General features: G+C 38.4%; 1 protein-coding gene across 3 annotated transcripts in view; it reads left to right on the top strand.

Annotated features, from left to right (window-relative positions):
* Positions 1-22,925, top strand: part of ulk4 (unc-51 like kinase 4) — a 115,049-nt gene that overhangs the window by 5,150 nt on the left and 86,974 nt on the right. For all 3 annotated transcript variants that reach the window (XM_055013626.1, XM_055013625.1, XM_055013624.1), the window contains 11 exons: positions 649-774; positions 1,086-1,414; positions 1,950-2,019; positions 2,483-2,549; positions 2,653-2,745; positions 3,698-3,758; positions 3,870-4,081; positions 4,867-4,913; positions 5,346-5,424; positions 10,664-10,771; positions 16,604-16,687. In XM_055013626.1, the coding sequence (XP_054869601.1) occupies positions 649-774; positions 1,086-1,414; positions 1,950-2,019; positions 2,483-2,549; positions 2,653-2,745; positions 3,698-3,758; positions 3,870-4,081; positions 4,867-4,913; positions 5,346-5,424; positions 10,664-10,771; positions 16,604-16,687 (1,276 nt within the window). The remainder of the gene's footprint in view (positions 1-648; positions 775-1,085; positions 1,415-1,949; positions 2,020-2,482; positions 2,550-2,652; positions 2,746-3,697; positions 3,759-3,869; positions 4,082-4,866; positions 4,914-5,345; positions 5,425-10,663; positions 10,772-16,603; positions 16,688-22,925) is intronic.

Below are 22,925 nucleotides of genomic sequence, written 5' to 3'. Positions count from 1 at the left end.
CTCCCATTCTGGTGTTTGACATAAACACTAACTAGACCTGCATCTGCATTATTTATCTGCATTCCACTGCTGCTGCATGATTAGCTGATATTTACACAAATTAGCAGGTTTTCAAGTTTTCCTAATAAAGTTCTAGTTGAGTGCATGTTATCTCAAAGGTCCTGGCTGATGTAAATCATGTTTTCAACTTGGTAACATGCTGCGGGGTGGAGGTGGGATTTCATAGGTTGACACATTATGAAGGAGGGCAACAGTGTAAAGTTACATCTAAACCCTATAAGGCATAAAATTATTATTTTCATGAAAGAAAAGTTAGCTGTACAAAAATTAGGTCTTAGGAGTTAAATCAACGACCAAAGAGGTACTTGAACACAGTAATGCTGTAGATGTTATTGTTGATAATTTTGTAAAAGTTATTTGATTGTAGTAGCTATTATCGTTTACATTGATATTATAAAAAAGTTTCAATAATGCAGTAGGTGTCACTCTTAATTTAAACAACATGCTGCAAGGTTTCTCAGGAAGGAGAATATACTTAACTTTAGTTTTGAATAGATTAACTATCCAGACCGCTCCTTCTTTTGCATAGTGGGCTTGATGTCATGCTTCTGTGTTGTAATGTTTAATTTTGCTATTTTTCTTCTTCAGGATGGACTGGCCAGAGTTGCTAGATCATCCTTTTTGGACAGAAATACGAAAGGAAGAGGAGGACGCAGAAGAAACTGAAGAGGAGGATGAAGAAAGTGAAGAGGAGAGAAAAAGCCCTAATTTAAGGTGTGTTGATTCCTTATTTTTCCTGGTTTTTCACTATTATATAAACATTTTATTGCAGACATACTACTGTATTTTACTACATTTTCTTTGTGAAAAAGTAGCAATGCAGACGTTAATGCTAGATGTGTTTTGTTCTGCCGACAACGCCTAATCAAGCATCATTTAATCCACTCGGAGAGGCCAAATATTTTGAAACCCTTTTCAGTATGATTTCACACAGTTCAATAGCACAAAAAAAACAACCTGCAGAATTACTGTTGATAGTCATTAAACGGTTCATATGCTGTTTTTTTTTTTCAATACCTCCACAGACACACAGGGCCCTGGGACCTTTTCCCTCCAGGACAGGCAGACAATCCTCCCAACAGCCACTCCACCATCACTCAGCCAGCCTGCAGGATGTCTAAAAAACTCATTTCATCACATGCAGCAACTGACAGACCAACTGAAAGAGCCACTGGTAGCCAACAGTCTGTCAAACACACATCCTGTGGAGCCTTAAGGAACAGCTGGGCCCTGGATCGGGAAGTGGGAAAGGAGAAAAGAGGAGAGAGGGAGGCAAACACTGAAGATGACCTGAAGCTCAGTGGAACTCAGCAGATGGGCAACAGTCTGCAGTGCAATAAGTCATTCACACGAGGTAACAGATTCCCTCATGTTTGTCTTTGGTTATGCTTGTTTGGTTTAGCTTAGGCATCAGAGTTTAATGCTTCACAACAACAGGCTATGTCATTTTGAAATAATACATTCTGGTTTTTGCTAGTAATGAATTTGAATATGTATATGCACATTGTGTGTGTGAACAGTCGCTGACTGGACAATATGTACTGTATTTACTGTATTCAGACCACCAACCTATAGGCTGTTTATCAGCAGCAGCAATAAACAGGAAGAAAGAAATTTTAGAACTTATAAATAATAAGTTTGTTTTTCCTTGTCCACCTTATTTAACCTTCAGCTGTAGTAATCAGCTTTTTCCAGCTATGAGTTCATTTCCATTGCTTTCTCTTCAATATTTGGAGTTTTTCCTGTTTGCTCCTATTTGCTCCTATACTCATCGCTGATCAAAATGTGTGCTTCATCTCACACCCAGTCATGCGTCTCAGCTGCATGTGTGTCATGATGTAGCCTACAAAATAAGTGTGATTTAATGCCTTACGTGCTTGTCTCTCCAGATAAAGTATCAGAGCTCAAACCAAAGAGTGGTGTAGACGAGGACAACACTGAGGCCATTTTTCTGCTCAGGTATTCCATCCAGTCTGTCTGTTTTCTGGGTCACAGAGCTATACCAGTTTTACCAACTTTTATCAACCTGTTCTACCAAGTAAGCTAATTCCTCTGCCAAGGCCAGGGCTAAACTGGAGATGTCTTTTCAGTGCCATTTGCTTGTTAGACTGTCAGCAGGTTTAAAAAAAACTACCGAGTCGAGCTTCATGAAACACAATAGAAGTTAGCTGTGAGGTGACAGTGTTAACCACCAAGACACTATGCAGCCCAATCTAAAATTAATGTAGTTCAGAAGGGATATATTTATGTTATACTTCACTGAAACTCTGGGCGCATACCTACAAATGGACTATAAGAAGTATATCAGTATATGAGCTTAGAATTAGTGACCTTGCTGGTACTCAAGAGTTTATCCAATGCAGTCCTGATCCACACTGAGTCCTTATGAGACCAGACTCTTCCCTTCCTGTTGTTTTTCCAGCTCCTGTGCAAATTCAAGAAGAAGCTGCAGTGCATCAGATTCTCCAAACCAGAACCAAGCACCTCAGGTTATTGTTTGTGTGTGTGTGTGTCAGTGTATATCTATGTGTTTTAGTCTCTTTCACTGAGGTTGACTCCTTTTATCCTCTCCTTCCTTTCCCCTCCTCCCAGGCCAATAATAGAACCAACATCACATGCTGTGTGAAGGATCTTCTCCATACTGACTCTGATCTGATTGTCTCTCCAATTATTGACAACCCCAAGGTACAGCCATACAATTATATTGCACACAGTGAAATGCATTTTTATGTTTTTTATATATATATATATATATATATATATATATATATATATATATATATATATATATATATATATATATATATATATATATATATATATATAAAATAGCCTGTGTATCTGTTTATTATCTACATATTAGGCCACAACATCTCGGGGCTGTTTAAGGTTAAAGCCTAAAATTTTCCCGGTTATTTTTCATCATGTCAGTGATTCAGAATATGCAATATTGTGTAGTATGACAAATCATTTTGGATTTTGATTGAGTTGACATATGAAAAAAACTTGAAGGTATATCAATCAAAAATTTCACAGATGCTATTTTTAATATCCTTAATCTATGATGAAAAAAAGTTTCAAGCAAATGGTAAGAGATGGACAAGTGATAATTTGAGGTGGAACAACTCAATATTTATGTTAAAAATGAAGGCCAGAGGAATGTTTCATGTCTACCAGGTAAGCTGACCTTATAATAGAAAGACTTTCCATTTCAAGAATCTAGAAAACAATTCTATGACAGAAATTCGTAATGTTAAATATGGCCTCTCTGAAAAACCGGAAAACCATCCACTCGTGTTGTTGCACTGACTGAAATGCGATACTGTGATATAATAAATATATATTTAATCATTTTCAGTTTTTATCCTCTCTCTGAGGAGTCTGCTGTTTATGTTTTATTTTACCCCCAATACACAATGAATGTATAGGATCTAAACAACAACGGACAAAATGAAATTAATGATTCTTGCTAATAACAGAGTTTTAAAGTATACTGTTCTTTTTTTGTCTGTATTTAAACTGTTTGCCAACTGATTTCAGTCAAATATGGCTGCTGGGAAAAACAGAAAATGGCAAAAAAAAAAGGAGACAGCTCATACTGAAGTTGAACTTGTGGTGTTCTCTTACTATTTATTAGATTCTCAAGATCACTCCTGTACGATTTGATCCTAAAACCCTTTGTGTACCGGCATATTCAGGTATGCTTTTTGAGTTCTATCGAGGAGGTCAGTGTTAAAGAAGATCTCTGTGTGTGGTCATTGACCCCAGTTTATCCTGAAGTTGAATTTCTCCTCTCGTTCCTCTTCCAGTTGAGAAGCTGCGGTCTTTGAGTGATGAAGAGTGGACCGTCTTCCTCTCGCAGCTCTGTTCATCCCTTGAAGAACAGAATCCCTCCACTTCTCACTTCTCTTCTAGTGCTCCTTCCTCCACAGCCATCCGGTCCAGACTCAACCTGCTGTGCTACCTCTGCTGTGTGGTTGGACACAAAGTTATTGCTAACAGGCTGATTAACTCAAAATTGGTAAGAAAACATTTCTTTGTTTTGGGTCACTGTTGGAATATTATCTGTTGACTGGTTTTAATGGTGTAATTGTGCAGTTTGACAGAATATTCTAGATCTTAACACTGCATGACAGCCCTATCTATCTGCTGTGTGGAACTGAGGTTGTAAGTTCAGAGCTTTTTTCCCCACTTGTATGTTTGTAGATGCAATATAATAAGTTATGGATTTTTGTTTTTCCAGTCTGTTTGTTTTCCGCCCTCCTTGTGCTTCCTCTGTGACACATTTGCCAGCCATTTGTTTCCCCCGTCAGCAAAGAGCTTCACTAGGAAGATGTAAGAGTGAGGTTCTTTCTGTTGCTCCCAGCTAGTCATTAGTCAAGTGCGAGTCATTAGTACAGCACAAGGACAGAGTCTCAGAGTTATTCAGGGCTACAAAAGAACTTCGCTTTCGTCTGACTGTGAGCATGAAATATGCAAGAGCATATATACTTTTTAAGATGAAGAATTTAGTTAAATATAGTTATTTGTTAAAAAATAATACATAAAAAAATAATATACATTTTTTGTATATTTTCAAGACATATGTACTGTTTCAACATAATAGCAATTGTTTGGGATTCTACTCACCCATTAGACCTTAAAAATGTACTTTAATATTTTTTCTGAAGTGTTCAGTACCTTCTTGTTATCTTATTCAAAGTCATAATGAACCAAGAACCCATGCTTTGCTGCCGTGCATTATGGAATCTTAATCTTGTTTGGTTTTCTTCTTATTGTCTCTGTTTTTCTAATTCCCTTATTCAGCTTCTAGTGTTGACCCAGCAGTTGCGACAAGCTCCTAACTGGGATGTGTAAGTACATTATGTATGTATTTGCTTTTTAAACGGGGAACATTACTCCATACTTTTCTTTTAAGTTGCACAAATGTTGGGCAAAGGGTTACTACCAACACAACCTATGTGGCAGAACTTCACTGTTATAGAAAATCTACAGCCTGAAAAAGCCACAGTAGTCTGTGTTGGCATTAAATCATCAGGACCATAATGCAGTTGCATAAATCAACTGTGAGTATGTGTCCTCTGCTTCTGTTTCTTTCTTTTTCTCCTCCTTCCCTTCTTTTATAGCTCTTTTAGAGCTTTAATAGTTTGGCCATTTACACTAATACATTATTTTATCAGGGTCTATGAAAGCTGAAACAAAGTAGGTTTTTTTTTTTAGAAAGTTGATAAGCAAACTGAAAATCAACACATTTTTATGAAATGAACATAGACAATGTTTTACAGGCGGAACAAGGTTCTCAGAGCGATGGGTCTACTGGCTCTGCACTGCAGTGACCTTGGAGAGGACAGCCCTGTTTCTGAGGTCTGGAACACACACAAACACAAAGTCATGTTTACAGCTGTGGATATTAGATTGACTTACATTCACTTCCTAGATACTTACACTAACTCTAGTGGCTAGTTAAGGGGTATTGTAAAAATAGCATTAAGCAAATCACTCAAAAAAAAAAAAAAAGAAAAAAATATATGCAATCCATTTTAGAGTAAAACAACAAACTACATGTTTGAAGTCATATAATAGTGTATAAAAACACTTAAAACAATTGAACCAGGGTATTCCCATTTGCAAATATGTCATGGACCTCAGACCTGCAGTACCAGTTTGGACCATAATGTGGCAGCCAATACCACAAGGAGCTTACCTAATACACATAATATGAAGTAAGGAAAAGCATTAACTCATAAAAACATGCGTATAACAGAACAGTGAGTGCAACGTTGCATGCACTCCACACAGTTGATTCTTTAGTTACTGTAAGTCCTGCTAAATGTTACTGTGTATACCTCTGATGGGTTTTTTTGTTTGTTTTTTTTTTTAGTTTTATAGATGTGCAGTTTTTCTTTTTACATTACTCTGCTTGCTTTTCTTCTGTTTTGGTTATATTGCCAATGATAAAAAAAATACTTCTAGTTCAGCAAGCAGGAGAAAATGTGGCCTAAATCAAGATGTGGACTGGAATAGTTATTCTGTCCACTCTAACTTTATAGTACCAGTGTGCACCAGCTGGTGGCATTAAAAACCCAGCAGACAGCAGCCTGGGAGACACTGAAAATCACCACACTGACTGTCTCTCACACACAGAAACATCCTGCTGGCTTTCACTAGGATGTTTCTGTATACTTAGTTGTTCTTTTATTGGTTATGATATTACAGTGTGGTTTGAAACAGCTTGTTGTTTAGAATCAAATATTGCACAGTAAGGTGTCTTCACATGATCACACTGATTAAAAGTTCCATATTATTATAATGCTAATCACAGCTATAACTAATTCAAATTCAACTAACTTTTGTCATAACTTTAGCATTTATGTTTGCTTTGATTTGCTGCTGTGCATATAATGTGTAACATAATCTATTACGTTACACAGAGTGATGTTTCTATTATTATGGCTACCCTTGTCGATATAAATGACATAGCCCAAATAATACATATATATATATATATATATATATATATATATATATATATATATATATATATATATATATATATATATATATATATATATATATATATATATATATATATATATGATTACCATACAATTGAATCAACAACAACTCTATAAAACAGTTTCAACAAAAATTCCGATGTTCATGAAGGCAGATTTATCGTAAGCCTTTTGTTTCAGACTACATTAATTTTATCTATTAAACTGGAAACCGAGTATTTAAAGCTACATCACTATAATTCCCATAATCTAGAATGTGCTGTAAGGTAATAGGACACACTTGTCTACACACATATTTTCCTTGACAGAGACACACATTACTGAGGCACAAACAAAGCTGTGCTGAACTAATTCAATGTTAAAGCACTTTTGTATGGAGGTCAGGTCTGGAGCTTCTCTCCCTTATTTGATCTTTTCATCCTGAACAGAACTTCCTCCTCTTTTTGTCCACCTTCTCCCCACTCTTTTTTCTGCATTGTCTTCTATTTGATCACATCTGTTTATTCCAAGTAAAATCCATTCTGGCGCCTGTAATTCTTATCCCACATCTGCTCCCGTTTTTTTTTTCTTCTTCTTCTTTCTCCACTTGTTCTGGCACTTTACTGCTACTGAGTCGTCACGGCGATTTACAAAATGGCCGACTTTGCCACAGCAGTGTTTTTTCGGCGCGCTTGTTGTTAAAGACAAATGGCGGAACATTTTTTCCGCTTTCCTCCTTACCTCCTTTCAGTTACCATAGAATGACAAATTGTTAAGAAAGAGACGTTTGTGCCTGTGTAGCTTTGTGTGTCTGTTTGTGTCCATGGTCATGTGTGTGCCCATCTATGCGCTCAGCAGGGGTTCTGTGTGTGTGTGTTTGTAAGTGTGCTAGGCTTTTTTGAAGCATGTTTGTGTGAGCTCTCAGCAGGGGTCCTGTGTATGTAGTTCTCTGTCTCTGTGTTCGTGCATGCGAATGCTCTGTGTTTGTGTGTGTCCATATGCTATAGTGATGCTAACAGATGACCAATAAAACAACACATACTTGCTGTTTCTTCTGGTGTATGCGTATGTGTGTGTGTGCCTTGTCTCAGCAGGGGTTCTCTTGCTGCAGTCCTGCTGATCAGTGTGTTAGGGCTGGGCTTAGTTACCATGGTAACTGCTATATGCTTCGATCAAGCCCAACACACAAATTCACACACATACATGAGACACCTGTCTGTCTCTGTGTGTCTTCTTGTCTCACACTCTCCTTTCTTTCTGTCCTGTTCCCTTCACCTTTATCTCTCTCTACCAAGTCTGTCTTTGTCCCTCACTTCTTGAATAGAATTGTATGAGGATAAAATTTTCTGGGTTAATGTTCCTAACGCAAGCTTGCTGCCTTTTTTATGCAATGTTTGGAGGCTGTGCTTTCAAAACCAACTACATATGATTTTCCCCTTCACTTATCATCACTTATAAAGTTTTCTGTGGCTTTACCAGGGGTTTAACCACTAAAGCTTCCACTGTGCAGGGTGTTTCATGGGGATATTGAGTCTTAATGCATTTTAAAAGCTCAGAGCAATCTTTAGGAACACACATTCAGAGGATACTGACTCCAGAAAGGCACTACTGGAAGCATTTGTGAATAACTCTTGCAATGAAGAGATGACTATTTGAACCACCTGCGTTGTGCAATCATAATAGTACTTTAAATTTTGATGTTAAAAAATCACAGTGGAATCTAGGTTAGGACAGTGTTGTTTTCTGGATGCATCTATTCTTAAATCCCGAGCTAATCTACAACTAACATGTTGATTAACTGATGAAACTGTTTCAATGCAATATTTTGCTTTCATATTTGAGACATGCATTTGCTGTCTTGTTTTTTCTATTTGGCATACATTATGTCATATCTGTCACTTTAAAACATATATATTACACAAGTGTCAGTCTTAGGTTACCTCAGTAAAAAGCTAGCATGTAAATTTAGGAATTTAAGCAAATTTCGGTGGAAGGCTGGTTGCTTGAAGATAAGAAGGTTACCTCTTTGTGCTCTACCGCTTTATGCACCAGTCTCTTCTCTCACTTATTTCAACTCATTTTACCTGTAAAGTCTTTGCATTTCCTTCTTTGTAAGACAAATAAGTCACAAGCTTTTCTCCATATTCTTTCTTTACCATCATTTGTCCTAAGTGTAGATGAACAGTAACTGCTATATTTGTGTGTAAATATGCTAAATGTTTGTGTATGTGTTGGATTGTCTCCTTATTTTCTGTCACTAGTGTGGTGCTGTTTATGCATGTTAATTGAGTACATATGTTTATGTTTCCTCGTGTGCATTCATGTGTACTGTTTGATCTGAAGTGTTGATGCCGAGATAATGATAATGTGTTGAAATAGTCTGTGAGTGTTTTGTGTTTGCTTTTCCTTCTGGGTTGTTGCACAGCAAAGCCTTTCAGCACCCTCTGCCTGAGAGGAGCTGCATGACCAGGTTCTAAACATCCCAGAATCTCAACTTGTAGTTCAGGCAGGAAGAGAGAGAGAGAACAGAGAGCAATAGTATGGAAAACATATTTACAAATACTTGAGGTAAAAACAACCCTTACTGGTTTGTAGTTGCAAAGTAAAGTGGTAATAATTCACAGTCCTAATCAACATTCCACTAATAAACCAATTATGTCTCAGCATGACAATACACCCCTGTTCTGTCAGCAAACATAACAAAAGAAAGAAAAACTCTTCTGGGAAAGTAAAGGATGTGTTGAGAGAGAATATGACAAACAAACTGTTAACACTTCTTAACCCTAACATAGACACAGCGATAGAGGTGAGAGAAAGAAAACAAACCAATGTGAGAAAAAGCTATGGGTGAGAGACGGGCAGAGTGAAAGATGTGTGATACATATATAGCAAACAAATTAGTAGAACAGGAGGAGGGAAGACAGAAGCAGAAAGAAAAACAATAGAGGAAGGAGAGAGAGAACAGAGAAGGATGAAAAAGAAAAAGTGGAGAAGAGAGCGTGAATGATAGAGGAAGAGGCAGAACTTGCATCAGATCACAGAGGGGGGAAGCTGGCACTAATGCTAATGCCAGGAAGCAGCCAGCCAGCAAGGCTGTCTCTGCATATACTTAACTCTGTGTGTGTTTGCATGTGTAAATATGATGTGCATTTCTTATAAGTGCATATTATAGCATGCATTTCTCTATCAGTTATGTATGTGCATATAAAGAATGCTCCGAATACATCAATATGTTAGTTTATTCTGTACATGCATGTGTGTCCTTTATCGTCTGTGTGTGTGTCTGTGTGTGTCTGTGTGTGTCTCTCTCTCTCTCTCTCTCTGTGTGTGTGTGTGTGTGTGTCTCTCTCTCTGTGTGTGTGTGTGTGTCTGTGTGTGTGTCTGTGTCTGTGTGCGTGCGCATTTTAGTGGTTTTCAGTGAGATTATTGTTGCTCCTGGCCATTTGATATTTTTTTCTTTCTGCTCTGCCTGTCTCTGGCTTTTATCCATTCTCTGTTCTTCAATTTCATATTTTTTTTAGTCATATCTGAAAATTTTTCACTGCAATACTTTTAGTTAGAATTTTTTATTTTCTGTACACTGAATGTCTTCTGCCATTAAATAATAATCCGTAACTGCCAACACGTTGGTGTGACATCGTAAGGACCGAGTTTTCTTTGTTTTATGTTGTGATTATTCTATCTTTATTTCACAGTTGTGTGGTGTCATAGGATATTGTCAGGTCCCTCATGGCCAAGTCAGTCATATCGTAGTTAAACTGAGTTTACACTAGACTCAAGGCTGCTGAAACTGAGCAAAAAAGTAAAGATGGCTACAGAGCATTGTCATGCATGAACTGATGTTTCTTGGTCAAATACTTCAGCCATAGTCATGTATTACAAATCACAGTTTGTCCAGGTGTTGTATTCTGGGACTGCACATGAAGGTATCTGACCTCTGTGATATTATAAAGTCTACCCGAAAGAGCTGTTAGTTGAACAATAACACATTTTTTGTAAATTTCTATTTTTAGAGCATAAAGTCTAGTTTTTATTTTATTACATTGTCATTTGATTTAGCAACAATAAAACAGAGGTGCTGATAAAACTGTGTCTGACACTCTTTCCAGGCTGTGTCCGCACTGACAGACCTGCTGAAGGAAAACCTGAAGAACAGTAAAATAAAGCAGTTCCTGCTGCCACCACTTGGGGAGTTCCTCTACCTCATCTCCTCTCAGGTACTCGCTGCATGTTAGAAGCCAATATGAAGAGACATAAAAGAGACAGATATACTACAATTTACTAGTCTAAAGGAAACATATTTATGAATTCAGGTACATCTCTACAAGTGCAAAATGGGTTTACATGCACGCTTGTTTGTAGGCCCACAAAGTGCACCGATTGCAGAAAGTTCTTTAGGTGGCAAGAACATTCTCTTTTTTAAATCTCTTTTTTGTAAAGATGATTTTCTTTGAACTTTGTTTAATGGGATCAACTCTAATCAAAAATCAACTGAAATGTCAGTGATGTACAATGTATGATACACATTTCTGACCACTGTGAATGTGAATGTTTTTCTGCACCCTATTTCTATCAACCATCCACTGACTCACTCATTGCACCAAAATCTTAGGGACAATATTTCTTAGTGATTGACTTTTTGTTTTTACTGTTGCAAACAAAGAAATCAGTAGTTAAAATAAATGAGAATGCTGATTTCACCAACTGTGTTTTCCGTAATTAGTAACCTGCTGTGCTTAATTGTTATTAATTAAAAACTCAAACAAGTTGTCTGGTTTTCCGCTATATACTAGATCTGGCAATGGCATAATCAAACAATTTAGCTTTTTGATTAATATCATTACAAGCTGTGAAAAATAACATACAATGTTTCCCTTGCTGCTCACATTGATAACTCACAACTTCAAACAGTAGTAGCCTGAGTCCATAAACTGTATTAGTATATAAAAGACGGACATAGACACAGTGATATTACTTATTTTTTTGTGAACCACCATTTTCTCCACAGTTTGACATTTGGCCAGCTCTATTTTACACTTTTAAAACTGGGCATAATGAGTAAGGGGCGAATCAGACTTAGAACTTGAGAAAATTAGGCACAGCAATGCAGTATAACTTGTCAATCACAAGGTAGCCCTTCCCTACAATATACCTGCGTCATTGTCATCGTAACCATAGTTTATCAAATGAGCATGAATGAAACCTTTAACGAGTGATTGAGATCATCAACTCATTAGGAAAATGTTTACTGAGGTGACAAATTAAGGGAAAGTAAAATAATTTTCTCGTAGAGTTTTATAGTCTGACTTCTTTTTGAAACCAAAAGAGTCGCCCCCTCTGGCCATCAAAAGGAATGCAGGTGTAGAGCACTTTGGCATTGGCTTCACCTCTCGGACCTGGAGGCTATATCAAACTCTTACATACAGTCAAAGGCACACAGTAAAGATGCTCACCTCAATTTGTTCTGCAAGTAATGAGCAAACTACTGTTATAGGCCCCATGTTGTTCCCCTTTTCAATAAATCAATGGAAGTCCTACAGATCCACAGAATGTCTTTTAATTTTTCAACTTAAGACACTGCAACGATGGTTTGTTTTACAATAACTGTACAACCTCTGGTTTTAGCCTTGTTCCAAATGATCTGTAAAATTAAATACAGTTGATCTGAATGAATGTAAGAAACCAAGACTTTCTAATGCTTCTAACTTTCTCTCTGAGGGATCACTCTACATGTAAATAAAGTTGAATTCTCTGACCTGGGGGGATATAATCAGGGCTAATGGTAATGTTAGCCACATTGACCATGCAATGTGCTAACACTAAGGATTTTTCAATTGTTGTGGGGACATTGCAGTCAAAAAGTAATCCAATGAATCCTTAGTTTCTCCGATGCTTCAAGTGCCTGATGACTCGTGTTCACTCTTAGCATGTACAATAGAACATTTTTAGTGTGCTTTGCTTGTGGCTGAGACATTTTAGAGTTCCAGTTAACATCAACGGCTCTAGAAAGTGAATAAACCTGTTGGACTGCAAGCATTTGAAAGTCTTTACCTCAACAACTACTGTTTACCCAGTTTTTATGAAGAAACTGAATAAAATTCTTACTGTCTTGTAAAGCCAGGAAGCTATCTTGTTGAGGAGGGGATAGAGGAATGGTAGTAAGCACCCTCATATTTCCACAGCTTTTAATTTGCACCTCCAAATTTAGAAAACTACAAAACACAATAAAAATGGATTTTCACCATAAGCGACCTTTAAAACAAACTAGCCCATAACATTGCTTTATGTTGTATTCACCTTATACTGAACTTCTGGGCAATTTAGAGTGGCTAAATATTAATAGTGAAAATCACAAAGAAAGTTTTCTTTTTTTCTAACCCTGGAACTGGAATGAATTTCTTTTAAGTTAATGAGTCAAAATAAATCAGCATTGATGCCACATGCGAGAAAGATCAAAGGACATTTTCTTATTGCTTTAGATAGACAGAGCAATCTTGAGTGAAATGAATGAAGCGCAGTCCTCTGTCATCAGGTAATGGAGTTTAAATTTACATGCTGACTAAATGGAACTGAAACAGAATTGACCCCCTTCCCTGAAAATTACAAGGGTAAGAGTGGAGGAGGCTTAGTTTGACTTCATTAAAAAGGGTGACGCCAATTTATTTCTGGTTAACCTCAATCTAGCCAGGCAAGTCAATTAAGCATAAGATTTTTATTTACACGACTGATGGATAACCTTCAAAAATCAATCACTCTGCCTGATTACACTTATTACTCTTCTGAAACCGTAGAAACTCTCTGAGTAGAATCTCCTAATAAATTGACTTTTCAGGTCCTGCAAGAGTTGTTTTTCCGCTGATAATATCGTGATCTTCCTCTCTCAGAAAATCCAGTACCATTAAAGTGCAAATTTTGATCATTTAGTTACACTAACAAAAGAAAATACACACACAAACACACACACATTGGTGTGGGAAGACATTAGGTGTAATAGAGCAAATGAGGGTTTAATCAAGGAGTAATGGAGAATTTCTCTCAATATAGCAATAGCTGTGAACCATTAAATACATTTATGCCTCATGAGTAAAATCAAAATGACTTTTACTTCCAAACATCCCAGATTTTGTGCCTCTTGTCTCTTCCTGCTCCACAGAAATCAGTGCGTTCACCAACTGTAATGTTTTGCTCCTAGATATGCCCAAAAACTCTAATAGAACTATCACTTGTAGAGTAAGCTGAAGGACAGAAGAGCACATTACTTATGTTTGGCTGTTTTAGAATAGATAGTATAAAATGGTTTCACTTGTTTATAAATATAAAAACAGACTTGCCCCTGACTGTATTATTGATATGCTGCCAAAATGCTGGTTGAGCTCTAAGAACCACAGATCCTCTGCTTTCTGTTGTATGAAAAAAACTCTAAAGGTCTGCAGTGTGTTCAAGCTGACATGTACTGAGACAAATGTGTATCTGTTTATATGTACTGTGCATATATCAATGATTTGCTGTTGTGCCTTCTAGGTTTTCTAGAGCTGCTTTCTTATGTTAAGCAATGCTAGTGATTAGATGAACTGACTTGTAAGGCCAGTGTTAAGGCCAATTCACGCTTTCTGCAACAGTCTGCGTACTCTTCTGTGACTAAGCTACAAGGGGAGTAGTGCACAAGATCGCCAGTAGTGTGCTTGTGCAAATAGTTCAGATACAGCCTAAGCCTTGACTATACTCCTAACAGACACCTGAAGACACCACAAATGAGAAGTTGTTGCTATTATACTACTTTTCTAATCTACTAAAGTCTGAAAGGATATGTGTGCATGTGCAGCATGTTGTATCTACATATTCAGCACATGCACACTACTGCTGAAAATTCACAATATTGCCCTCATAGTGTAGTCACCACACAGACACAAATTTAGCTTGTGCAGTGAAAATTAGGTCATGCAGACCCTGTGCATACTCATGTAATATAATACAGGCCCAGGGGTCCTCCCAGCAGACTCCAGACAGAAAGGGAAGTAGTATGATCACAATAACTACTCGTCAATGGCTTTCACACCTGTCCAGATGTGCATCAAGAGCATATAATCAAGGATTAAGGCTACCTGCTTGTTTAAATTGGGATAGAGGACTGGATTCTCTAGCTGTCGGTGTATTTCAATCAATGTTAATAACTGCAAAACTTTTATTGTTGGGATGGCTTCTTTGTCATAACTTTGCAGTTATTTCAGTATGAACTTGAAAATTGGATTTTTCTCCAGCAATGTCACTAAAGAAATAATAGCTCTGCAAACCCTGTTATTTGATTTGTACCGAGACTTTTGAGAGCTATGCTGGAATGGCAGTGTGGCTGTTTGGTGGGTTTTCAGGTCATTATCACTAATCAGCTGTTCTCAAGGTTAGCCTTAATGAACACCTCTGAAACATGAACTTTTACTGAACTATAGTTCTCTTACCAGACAATTCATGTGCTGTACACACAGTTGTGGTGAAAATGCGGAAACACTACATGACCACAAATGTCAACACAGAGCTGACTGACAGTGCATGACCACAAATCACACCAATGAGGATTGAAGTAAATTATTTGAGGCATCATTTATGGCATATGATGCTGAAACTTCTCATCGAATGCTATTTACAATAATAGGCAAAGTCAGAAGCAGCTAACATCTTCATTGCAACCAGTTCTAATGAAAGTCTTTAAATAGGATGTGAAGTCTTTCTGACAACTGGACCCACTTTACTTGTATAATGGCAAGAAAAGCATTTTATTTGAGTAATGCAGAATGACCCCTTTAGTGTCTCCAGGTAAAACCATCTGCTTTAGTCCTCTCTGCTCTTCTACTGCAGCAACAGTCAATGACAACGATTAGCTATAGCCTCCAGTGCTGTCTTTATCCTCAAGGTTAGATGTAGCCTAGAGCCTAGGACAGTAGCAATGGAACAGAGCATTGTTTCATAAAAAGATAGAAATATTGGTTGAAATAATCTGAATTTTGTGCAATGTAAGACAGTGCTGGTATGACAGTGGAACAGTAAAGTAAAAGGAAAAGAGGCGCACGTTCATTATGATCAAGTGAATAATTGAAGACTTGAGCAACAGGAACTATATCGACAATTTCAATAAATAGTTAAGTTATTTATCAAGCAAAAATACCAAGCAATTCTTCGGTCAATATAAATAGAATTTAATTGTTGTGGAATTTTAGACAGAGGGTGCATCCAATTTCAAAACAGCAATACAGTCTCTTGGAAATTGTGATGGGCATTTAAAAAAAAAAAACAATGTTCTAGCATTTTGTATTCTAAAAGGTGAATGGGCTATTTGTGAAATAATCAAAGAAAACATTGTATAAATCTAATCATTTGTAATTTGGAGTAGCATGAGTTATGTTAATGAGGGAACTGGATCAGGATAACTTTGCAACAATGCCACTTTATTCTGCCAAGACCTCCAGGCATTAAAATGTTCCTCTACATAAATAAAGTTAATACGTGAACAATTTTCTTTCAGAATGGGATCATTAAGCTTGGAAATATCTGTGCTGAAAATATGACTCGCCTCTCAATGTGGCACAGTAGCAAAAAGGGAGAGGTGAAGGTAGGGAATGGGTTTTATAGAGGAGGATACAGAAACTTAATGCTGGATGTTCTGTGTCTTGACTCTGGAGGTGTACCATTCTACGCTATTTACATTAATTTTATGCAATTATAACACCTAATATTTCACACATATGCTGTTTCTAAGTAAACAATTATTTTGATGAAACAAAATCAAATAAATTAAATGCAACAAAGTCACGTTCATAGATATCCACGATAGCTAAGTGATCAAGATGTCTTGACTCCTCTTGCTCCTTTTCCCCTGGCTGACTTGGCCCTTACTTGCCCTTTTCCTCACTCCTCTCTACTTGCATCTCCTCCACTTTATCCGTCTGCCTTCCTCTCACTCCAACTCCACTCCTCCACTGCCCCCGCCTCCCTAACTGTACCCCTCCTGCTCTCTCCACTCACCCTTTCTCCCTCTCTTTTCTATGCCTCTCTATCAGGAGGAGAAGAGAGGCTCCCCAGAGGGACTGTGGTTCGTTCCCGCTGCCGCCTACACTGGCTTAATGAGGAGCCTGCGGGAAGGGGTGAGTGTCTCAGTGTATGTCTGCGTGAGTCTGTTTGTGTCTGTGTAGCTGTGACTAAGTCTCTCTCGCTGTGTGTGTGTGTGTGTGTGTTTGTGAGTGTGTGGCAGGGGATCCCTGTGAACAGTAATGATGAGGCAGCTGTGGGGGCCTAAAGCGTTGTTTTCCAGCTGCAAGTCAAGGGCATGCAGAGCAGTCACACACACATGCGTGCACGCACACTCTTACCTGCATCAAACACAACCCTTTACTGCTCAGCAGCCTGACCTCAGCAGCAATTAGGACCCTCCAGACACACACACATCGAAGATGGAGCAGAAACATAAGCGGAAACGTAGATAGCTCTTTCCTTTCTGCTGGCTGTCTCGCATTCTGCTTCTTCGAGTTTTTTTTTTTTTTTTTTTTAGCATTTTTTTCCCCATTCCATCTAGTATTTTTTTTCCGTTATAATCATTAAAAGGTGAAATTCTACAACTTTCTTTGGTTTAATGGTAAAACAAACTGACAAATAAACAGTTGGGTGACATAAAACAAGAAAAACCAACATAAGGTGCCACCAGAACAGTTAGGAAGAGCTCTGCTGGAGGAATGAACTCTATTCTTTTAAAAGATATTCTCTCACACAGTCGCACATGAGTCATGATTTTGAGTCTCACAAAACCATTTAGTGACCCTTTGTGCCCTTTGGATAGAGGCACTGTCATCCTGGAAGAGACCACTCCCAACACGATAGAAATGTTTCAACACTGGATAAAGATGATCACAAGTGTTTTTCAGTGACCTTTCCCTCTAAGGCAACAAGTGGACTCAAGCCATGCCAGCAAAATGCCCCCATAGTATAACTAAACCACCACATCCTATCAGTGTAGGAGTCATGGGGTCAGGTTCAGTTTGTCACTCATCTGTATCTCCAGTGAATAAGCAGTACTGCGTTCAGAAATACACGGGTCATGTATTAATGTATCCTGCCATTGATGAGTGGCGACTCATCTGGTCAGTTTGATTTTAACTCAGTGCTTCTTAACTCTAGCAATAAGTGCCCAGACTTCCTGCTTGGTTCAGTGTAGCTAGGGAGGAAATATGAGTTTTTACTACTTTCCCTACTTGTTTTGGTTGAACTGTGTACAACTGAGTCACATCATGAGATAATCATCGTGTTTCTCTGCGTAGTGTTCTTACATAGTGGCCTATTGCTCCTGAACGAGGAAACATTTGTTGGGTGGTGAGATTTAAAGATACAACAAGCAGGTAGAGGGAAACTAGGAGATGGATGGATGTTGTTTTGTCTCTCAGAGGCAGTCAGGGTCTTACAGTGATGGCCCACTATAGCAGCCTGCGTATAGATAAAACTGGTCGGCACAGTTGTCAGCGAGTATCTACTGTTGCTTCATTACCACTGGGAGTGTAGTCGGGGGGTAGATGAACAGTGTAAGGGTGTGTGTGTGCGCATGTGTGTGCATGCGTGTGTGACAGGAGCAAGCAGAGGGGTGTAGGGTGGTGGGGTAGAGACGGTTGACTTATTTATCATTATTGAGCTGTGAGAGTATGCTGATGGAAACACACATACACTCCTCACACAGCCTTAGGGACCAGACACTCATCCTCAGACCCAACCTGCCTCTCTCTCTTCCCATCTCTCCCTCTCCTCCACCCTGACTACCTGCTTTTCCACTAGAATTGCATTTCATGCTATGTTACAGAGCTGTCCAAATAGTCTAACTTTGACTCATGGGCATTGCATTTTCCAGAGTTAACAAAGTGATCATACTACACCACAGTTTACAGGAGAGTCATTTAGTTTGGAATGAAAAGAGTCCCTTCAGCCAACAGACATTAAAAACAAGCCTTTCTTCTAAGGTAAAGCACTGTTGCAAAAAACAGAAAAAAAGCAGCATTATGGCTACTCTAAACGTTGGGCAACCTTCTACTTGTAAAGCAGGAGAACTTCATTAGCTCGTTAATTGACTCATTAGAACTTGTAAAGCAGACCAAGAATTGCTATTAGAAGCTGATTGCTAATTCCAAAGCTGATGCATTTTCTGACTGTTGTGGTAATGATCAACAACCATTGGCTCCTTTAAGCAACTGACTGATTATCTGGCATCTAACTGACGCCTATAAAACAGTGTCAGGCTGTGATGATTGTAGAACCTCTTGCTTTTCATTTTGGCATTCATGCTACTGAGTTTGAACAACTAGCTACCCAGCCATACAGTTCTCAGAAAAAATAGAAAATAAAATATTTGTTGATCACCCAATTGACGTAATACCAGCAATGTTACAGTACTACTGAGACCTTTCACTGTAGTTTCAATATCAAACATATATATCGACATAAAAATATAGATATTATTTTTTAACAATTATTGCAATTGCATATTAATAAAGGAAACACTAGAGGCTGCACACACAGGTGTAGTTAGCGGTGTGGCACAAGAATAAGGATATGATAAGATATCCAAACCCCTCCAGCTTGCAATTTTCACTGTGGCTAAGATGACTAAGAAATTGCCTTTCAGATAAAACTGCATCTCTGCTGGGTAGAAGGACACAATAAACCCCCCTGTGGCTCCAAAGGAGCTCCAGGAAGCTTTAGCTGATGCAGGAGTTGTGTTCCACTTTGCAGCGTTAATGCACCAGCGGAGTCTACATGGAAAAGTAATCAATAGTGAACCTTATCTACAGACTCATCACAAAAGTCAGCATTTAAAGTATGTATAGTAAAGACTGTATAAGACGGAAAATGTAGCTCTTTGGTCACAATCACCAGAGCTATGTTAATGGAAATAACACCTTGCCATCTGTTGAGCATTTGGGTTGAAATATTCTCCTTTGGTTTTGTTTGACAGGACACATTGCATGAATAGAGAAAATAAATCTACTAAATATCTGCCAGTTCTGGATCTAAATGTAATATAATCAGCCAAGAAAAAGGGTTGCTTGTACAACTGGAAAATGACCCACAATGAACCTCAAAATCCAGCATAATCTGCTTTAATAGAAACATGCTGAAGGTTTCAGAATTGCCCTCACAGTCCTTTGACTTGATCCTCATTGATAATACTTGTGTGGATGTCAGACATGCTGTATGTGCAAGATAAACTAATAATAACTCAAAACTTGAAATGATCCACAAAGAAGAGTCTACGGAAATTCCTAAATGAAGAATTGAAAGACTCTTAGCTGTGGGGTGGGGGTGAGGTTAGTAAGCCCTGACTTAACAGGTTGTTCAAACTTTTTTTAATATACACTGCTATTAAAAAGTTTGAGGTCACATAGAAATGTCCTTGTTTTTGATAGAAAAGCATTTTTTTTTCACTGAAGATAACATTAAATTAATCAGAAATCCAGTCTATACATTGTAAATGTGGTAAATGACTATTCTAGCTGGAAACAGCTGATTTTTAATGTAATATCTACATAGGGGTACAGAGGAACATTCCTCTGTACCCCTATGTAGAGCAACCATCATTCCAGTCTTCTATTGGTATATTTTGTTAGCTAATTGTATTGAAAGGCTAATTGATGAATCCAATTAATTAAAGTGTGAGTTTTCATGGAAAACATGAAATTGCCTGGGTGACCCCAAACTTTTGAACAGTTATGTACATATATTTGCTTCCTGCAGAGGATGTATTTACTTCTTCTTGAGTGTTAATTACATATTACCAAGACAGCGTTATGTGTGAGCACTGGATTATGTTTCTTCAGTGCATGCACAGAATGGACCATGAGGAGATATTTAATCAATTTGACAAAACGTTTATTAAATTAGAATCACATACTCAACTTTGAACAAAATATAAAATTTGCTCAGAAGTGATTGCTATTATTGAACTTCCTCCCAGAGACGACGGAAATTTTGTGAGGCTTTTGAGTAAAGTTAAACTATAACAGGGTTGACCTTTGCTGGAATAGAGAGCCAGTTAAACCAAAATAGAGACAGTTATCCACCAGTTTTAAAGTCGCTGCATTGGCTCCCCGTCCGCTTCAGGATCGATTTTAAGGTTCTTTTATTAGTTTTTAAATGTCTTAACGGCCTTGCGCCTTCTTATTTATCTGATCTCCTTTTAACATATCGACCCTCACGGATCCTGAGGTCCTCTGGCAGTGGCCTTTTATCCATACCACAAGCCAGGACAAAAACCCACGGTGAGGCGGCATTTAGCCACTATGGCCCCTCCTGTGGAACAGCCTGCCAGAGAACCTCAGGACTGCAGAGACCGTCGATATTTTTAAAAGAAAGTTAAAGACGCACCTTTTTAATCAGGCTTTTAACTAACCTTTTAAATCTTTATGTTCTTATCATTTTGTATTTATTTTCGCATGTATTTTTACTTTTTTTAACCTTTCACCTTTTTACTTATGTTATAGGTCTTTTATTCTATCTTGTAGTTTTAAATTTTTAGTTATTTAACTCCAGTGTTTCCTCAGGGGGTCCTCCACACTGGGGGCTGTATGCGGTCTGCTGCTGGGGGTGCTGTCCATGAGTCCCTTTGGCCCGGCTGGTTGGGGGGGCTCCCCACCTCGGTGTGGGGGTCCCCCTGTCTGTCGGGGTCTGGGTGCCAGCGCCCCCAGTGGTCATGGCCTGCGACTCCTCCCAGTGTGGACGACCCCAGTTGGAGGCGTTTTCCACAATCGTCAGTGTCATGCCATGTCTCCCTACTGTCAGTGGTGGGAGTGTGTGTCTGTGGGCATGTGTGTGTGTGTGTGTGTGTGTGTGTGTGTGTGTGTGTGGGGACGTGTGTACGTGTGCATGCTCCTGCAGTTGTGTGCATATATGTATATATGGAGGGAGGGAGGGATGGGTTTCCTTGTTTTTAATGTTTTTAATGTTGTAAAGCACTTTGCGTTGCATTTTTAACTGTATGAAAAGTGCTCTATGAATAAAGTTTGATTTGATTTGATTTGATTTATCAGATTAGGTGTGCTGCAGCACCCAATAGTAACCTCTCTGTGAAAGAACTGCTCTATGAAAGAAGCATGGTTAGCAGACAGTTGGGTGATCTAAGTCCCTGAGACAGTATTATAAATTATCCTCTAGTTTGCCATCTGGTAGCACAAGCATTACAGATGTCAAGTAAAATTTAGGACTGGGTGATAGAGCTAAAAAGTTTATCATGCTGAAATATGTATTAAATGTACTTTATTTATGATTTTATTTATATTCGATGGTACACTGGTAATTTGTGTTAACACAACAATGTAAAACATCCCAATATATGAATTTAAACAAATAAAAATAAATAAAGGTGAAGGAATGAGTAAAATCAACTCTGAGTTGAAGTGACATACCATTAATAAGATGCAATAAATAAATAAAATGTTGAAGAAACTCTTGATCTGGGAAAATAAAATGTCACAAAATATAAAGTGTTTTTAAAGTGTTGGATACCTGGAGGTGCCTGGTTGGTGGCCAAGGTGACGTCAGTGTTCTGAGTGGTAGACCAGGACTGGGTGTTACTGGATGAGACCCCAACCAGCCTCCATTTACACCCTGAACTCCAGTCTCAGCCCTGAGAGCCTGCTGCTGGTAGTCTGTTCTTAGGTGGAGGCGGTGGGTGGGCACAGGGTTAGTTTTTTTGGCAGTCTGTAGGTGCGAAGAGGGCGACAATAGATCCAGTTGTTGGGAGGTTCATGAGTGATGGAGCACGACAGAGTGAGGCTCGTCCCACATCCCAAAGGAAAATGGGGATAAACCAACCGACACCTCTAACGCTTGCCACCAAAAGCCAAACAGGTGAAGGCCCCTGCAGCACTCATTTTTTCACTCCACACTGTTTATGTTGTTTCACATGTTAATGGTGCAACCAAACAACAAACCCGTTTATTGATGTTAGTGTGGGATGTGTGTGTGTGTCATTTGTAGCATGATCATTATCAAGGAAAATGAAAGGCTGCTGGTGAGCCAGTGAGGGAACACGCCTGAGGCTGATTTATGCAACCAAACAGTTTTATTTTTTGCTTTCAATAGTTGTTACAGTGAAACTGTCAAACATGCTATTGCACAATTTGCCTCTCTCAAGAGGTACACGAATAACAAATTTGATGTTTAATACCCTTGGCTGGTCAACTTCTTGGAACCTACGTTGTCTGATTTAATTTTAAATGACCTGCTTGTCTATATTATTATTGGTCCGTTGCTTGACCTGAGCCTCCAGTATTTAGTGTTGCATGTCTTGTATCATTTTTATTGGAGAAGGATATGTCTACCAATGTGCTAAATGCAAATTGAGTGCCA

The sequence above is a fragment of the Amphiprion ocellaris genome, chromosome 9, assembly GCF_022539595.1.
Source record: "Amphiprion ocellaris isolate individual 3 ecotype Okinawa chromosome 9, ASM2253959v1, whole genome shotgun sequence".
Taxonomy (NCBI): Eukaryota; Metazoa; Chordata; class Actinopteri; family Pomacentridae; genus Amphiprion; species Amphiprion ocellaris.
This window is presented reverse-complemented; position numbering and strand designations above follow the sequence as displayed.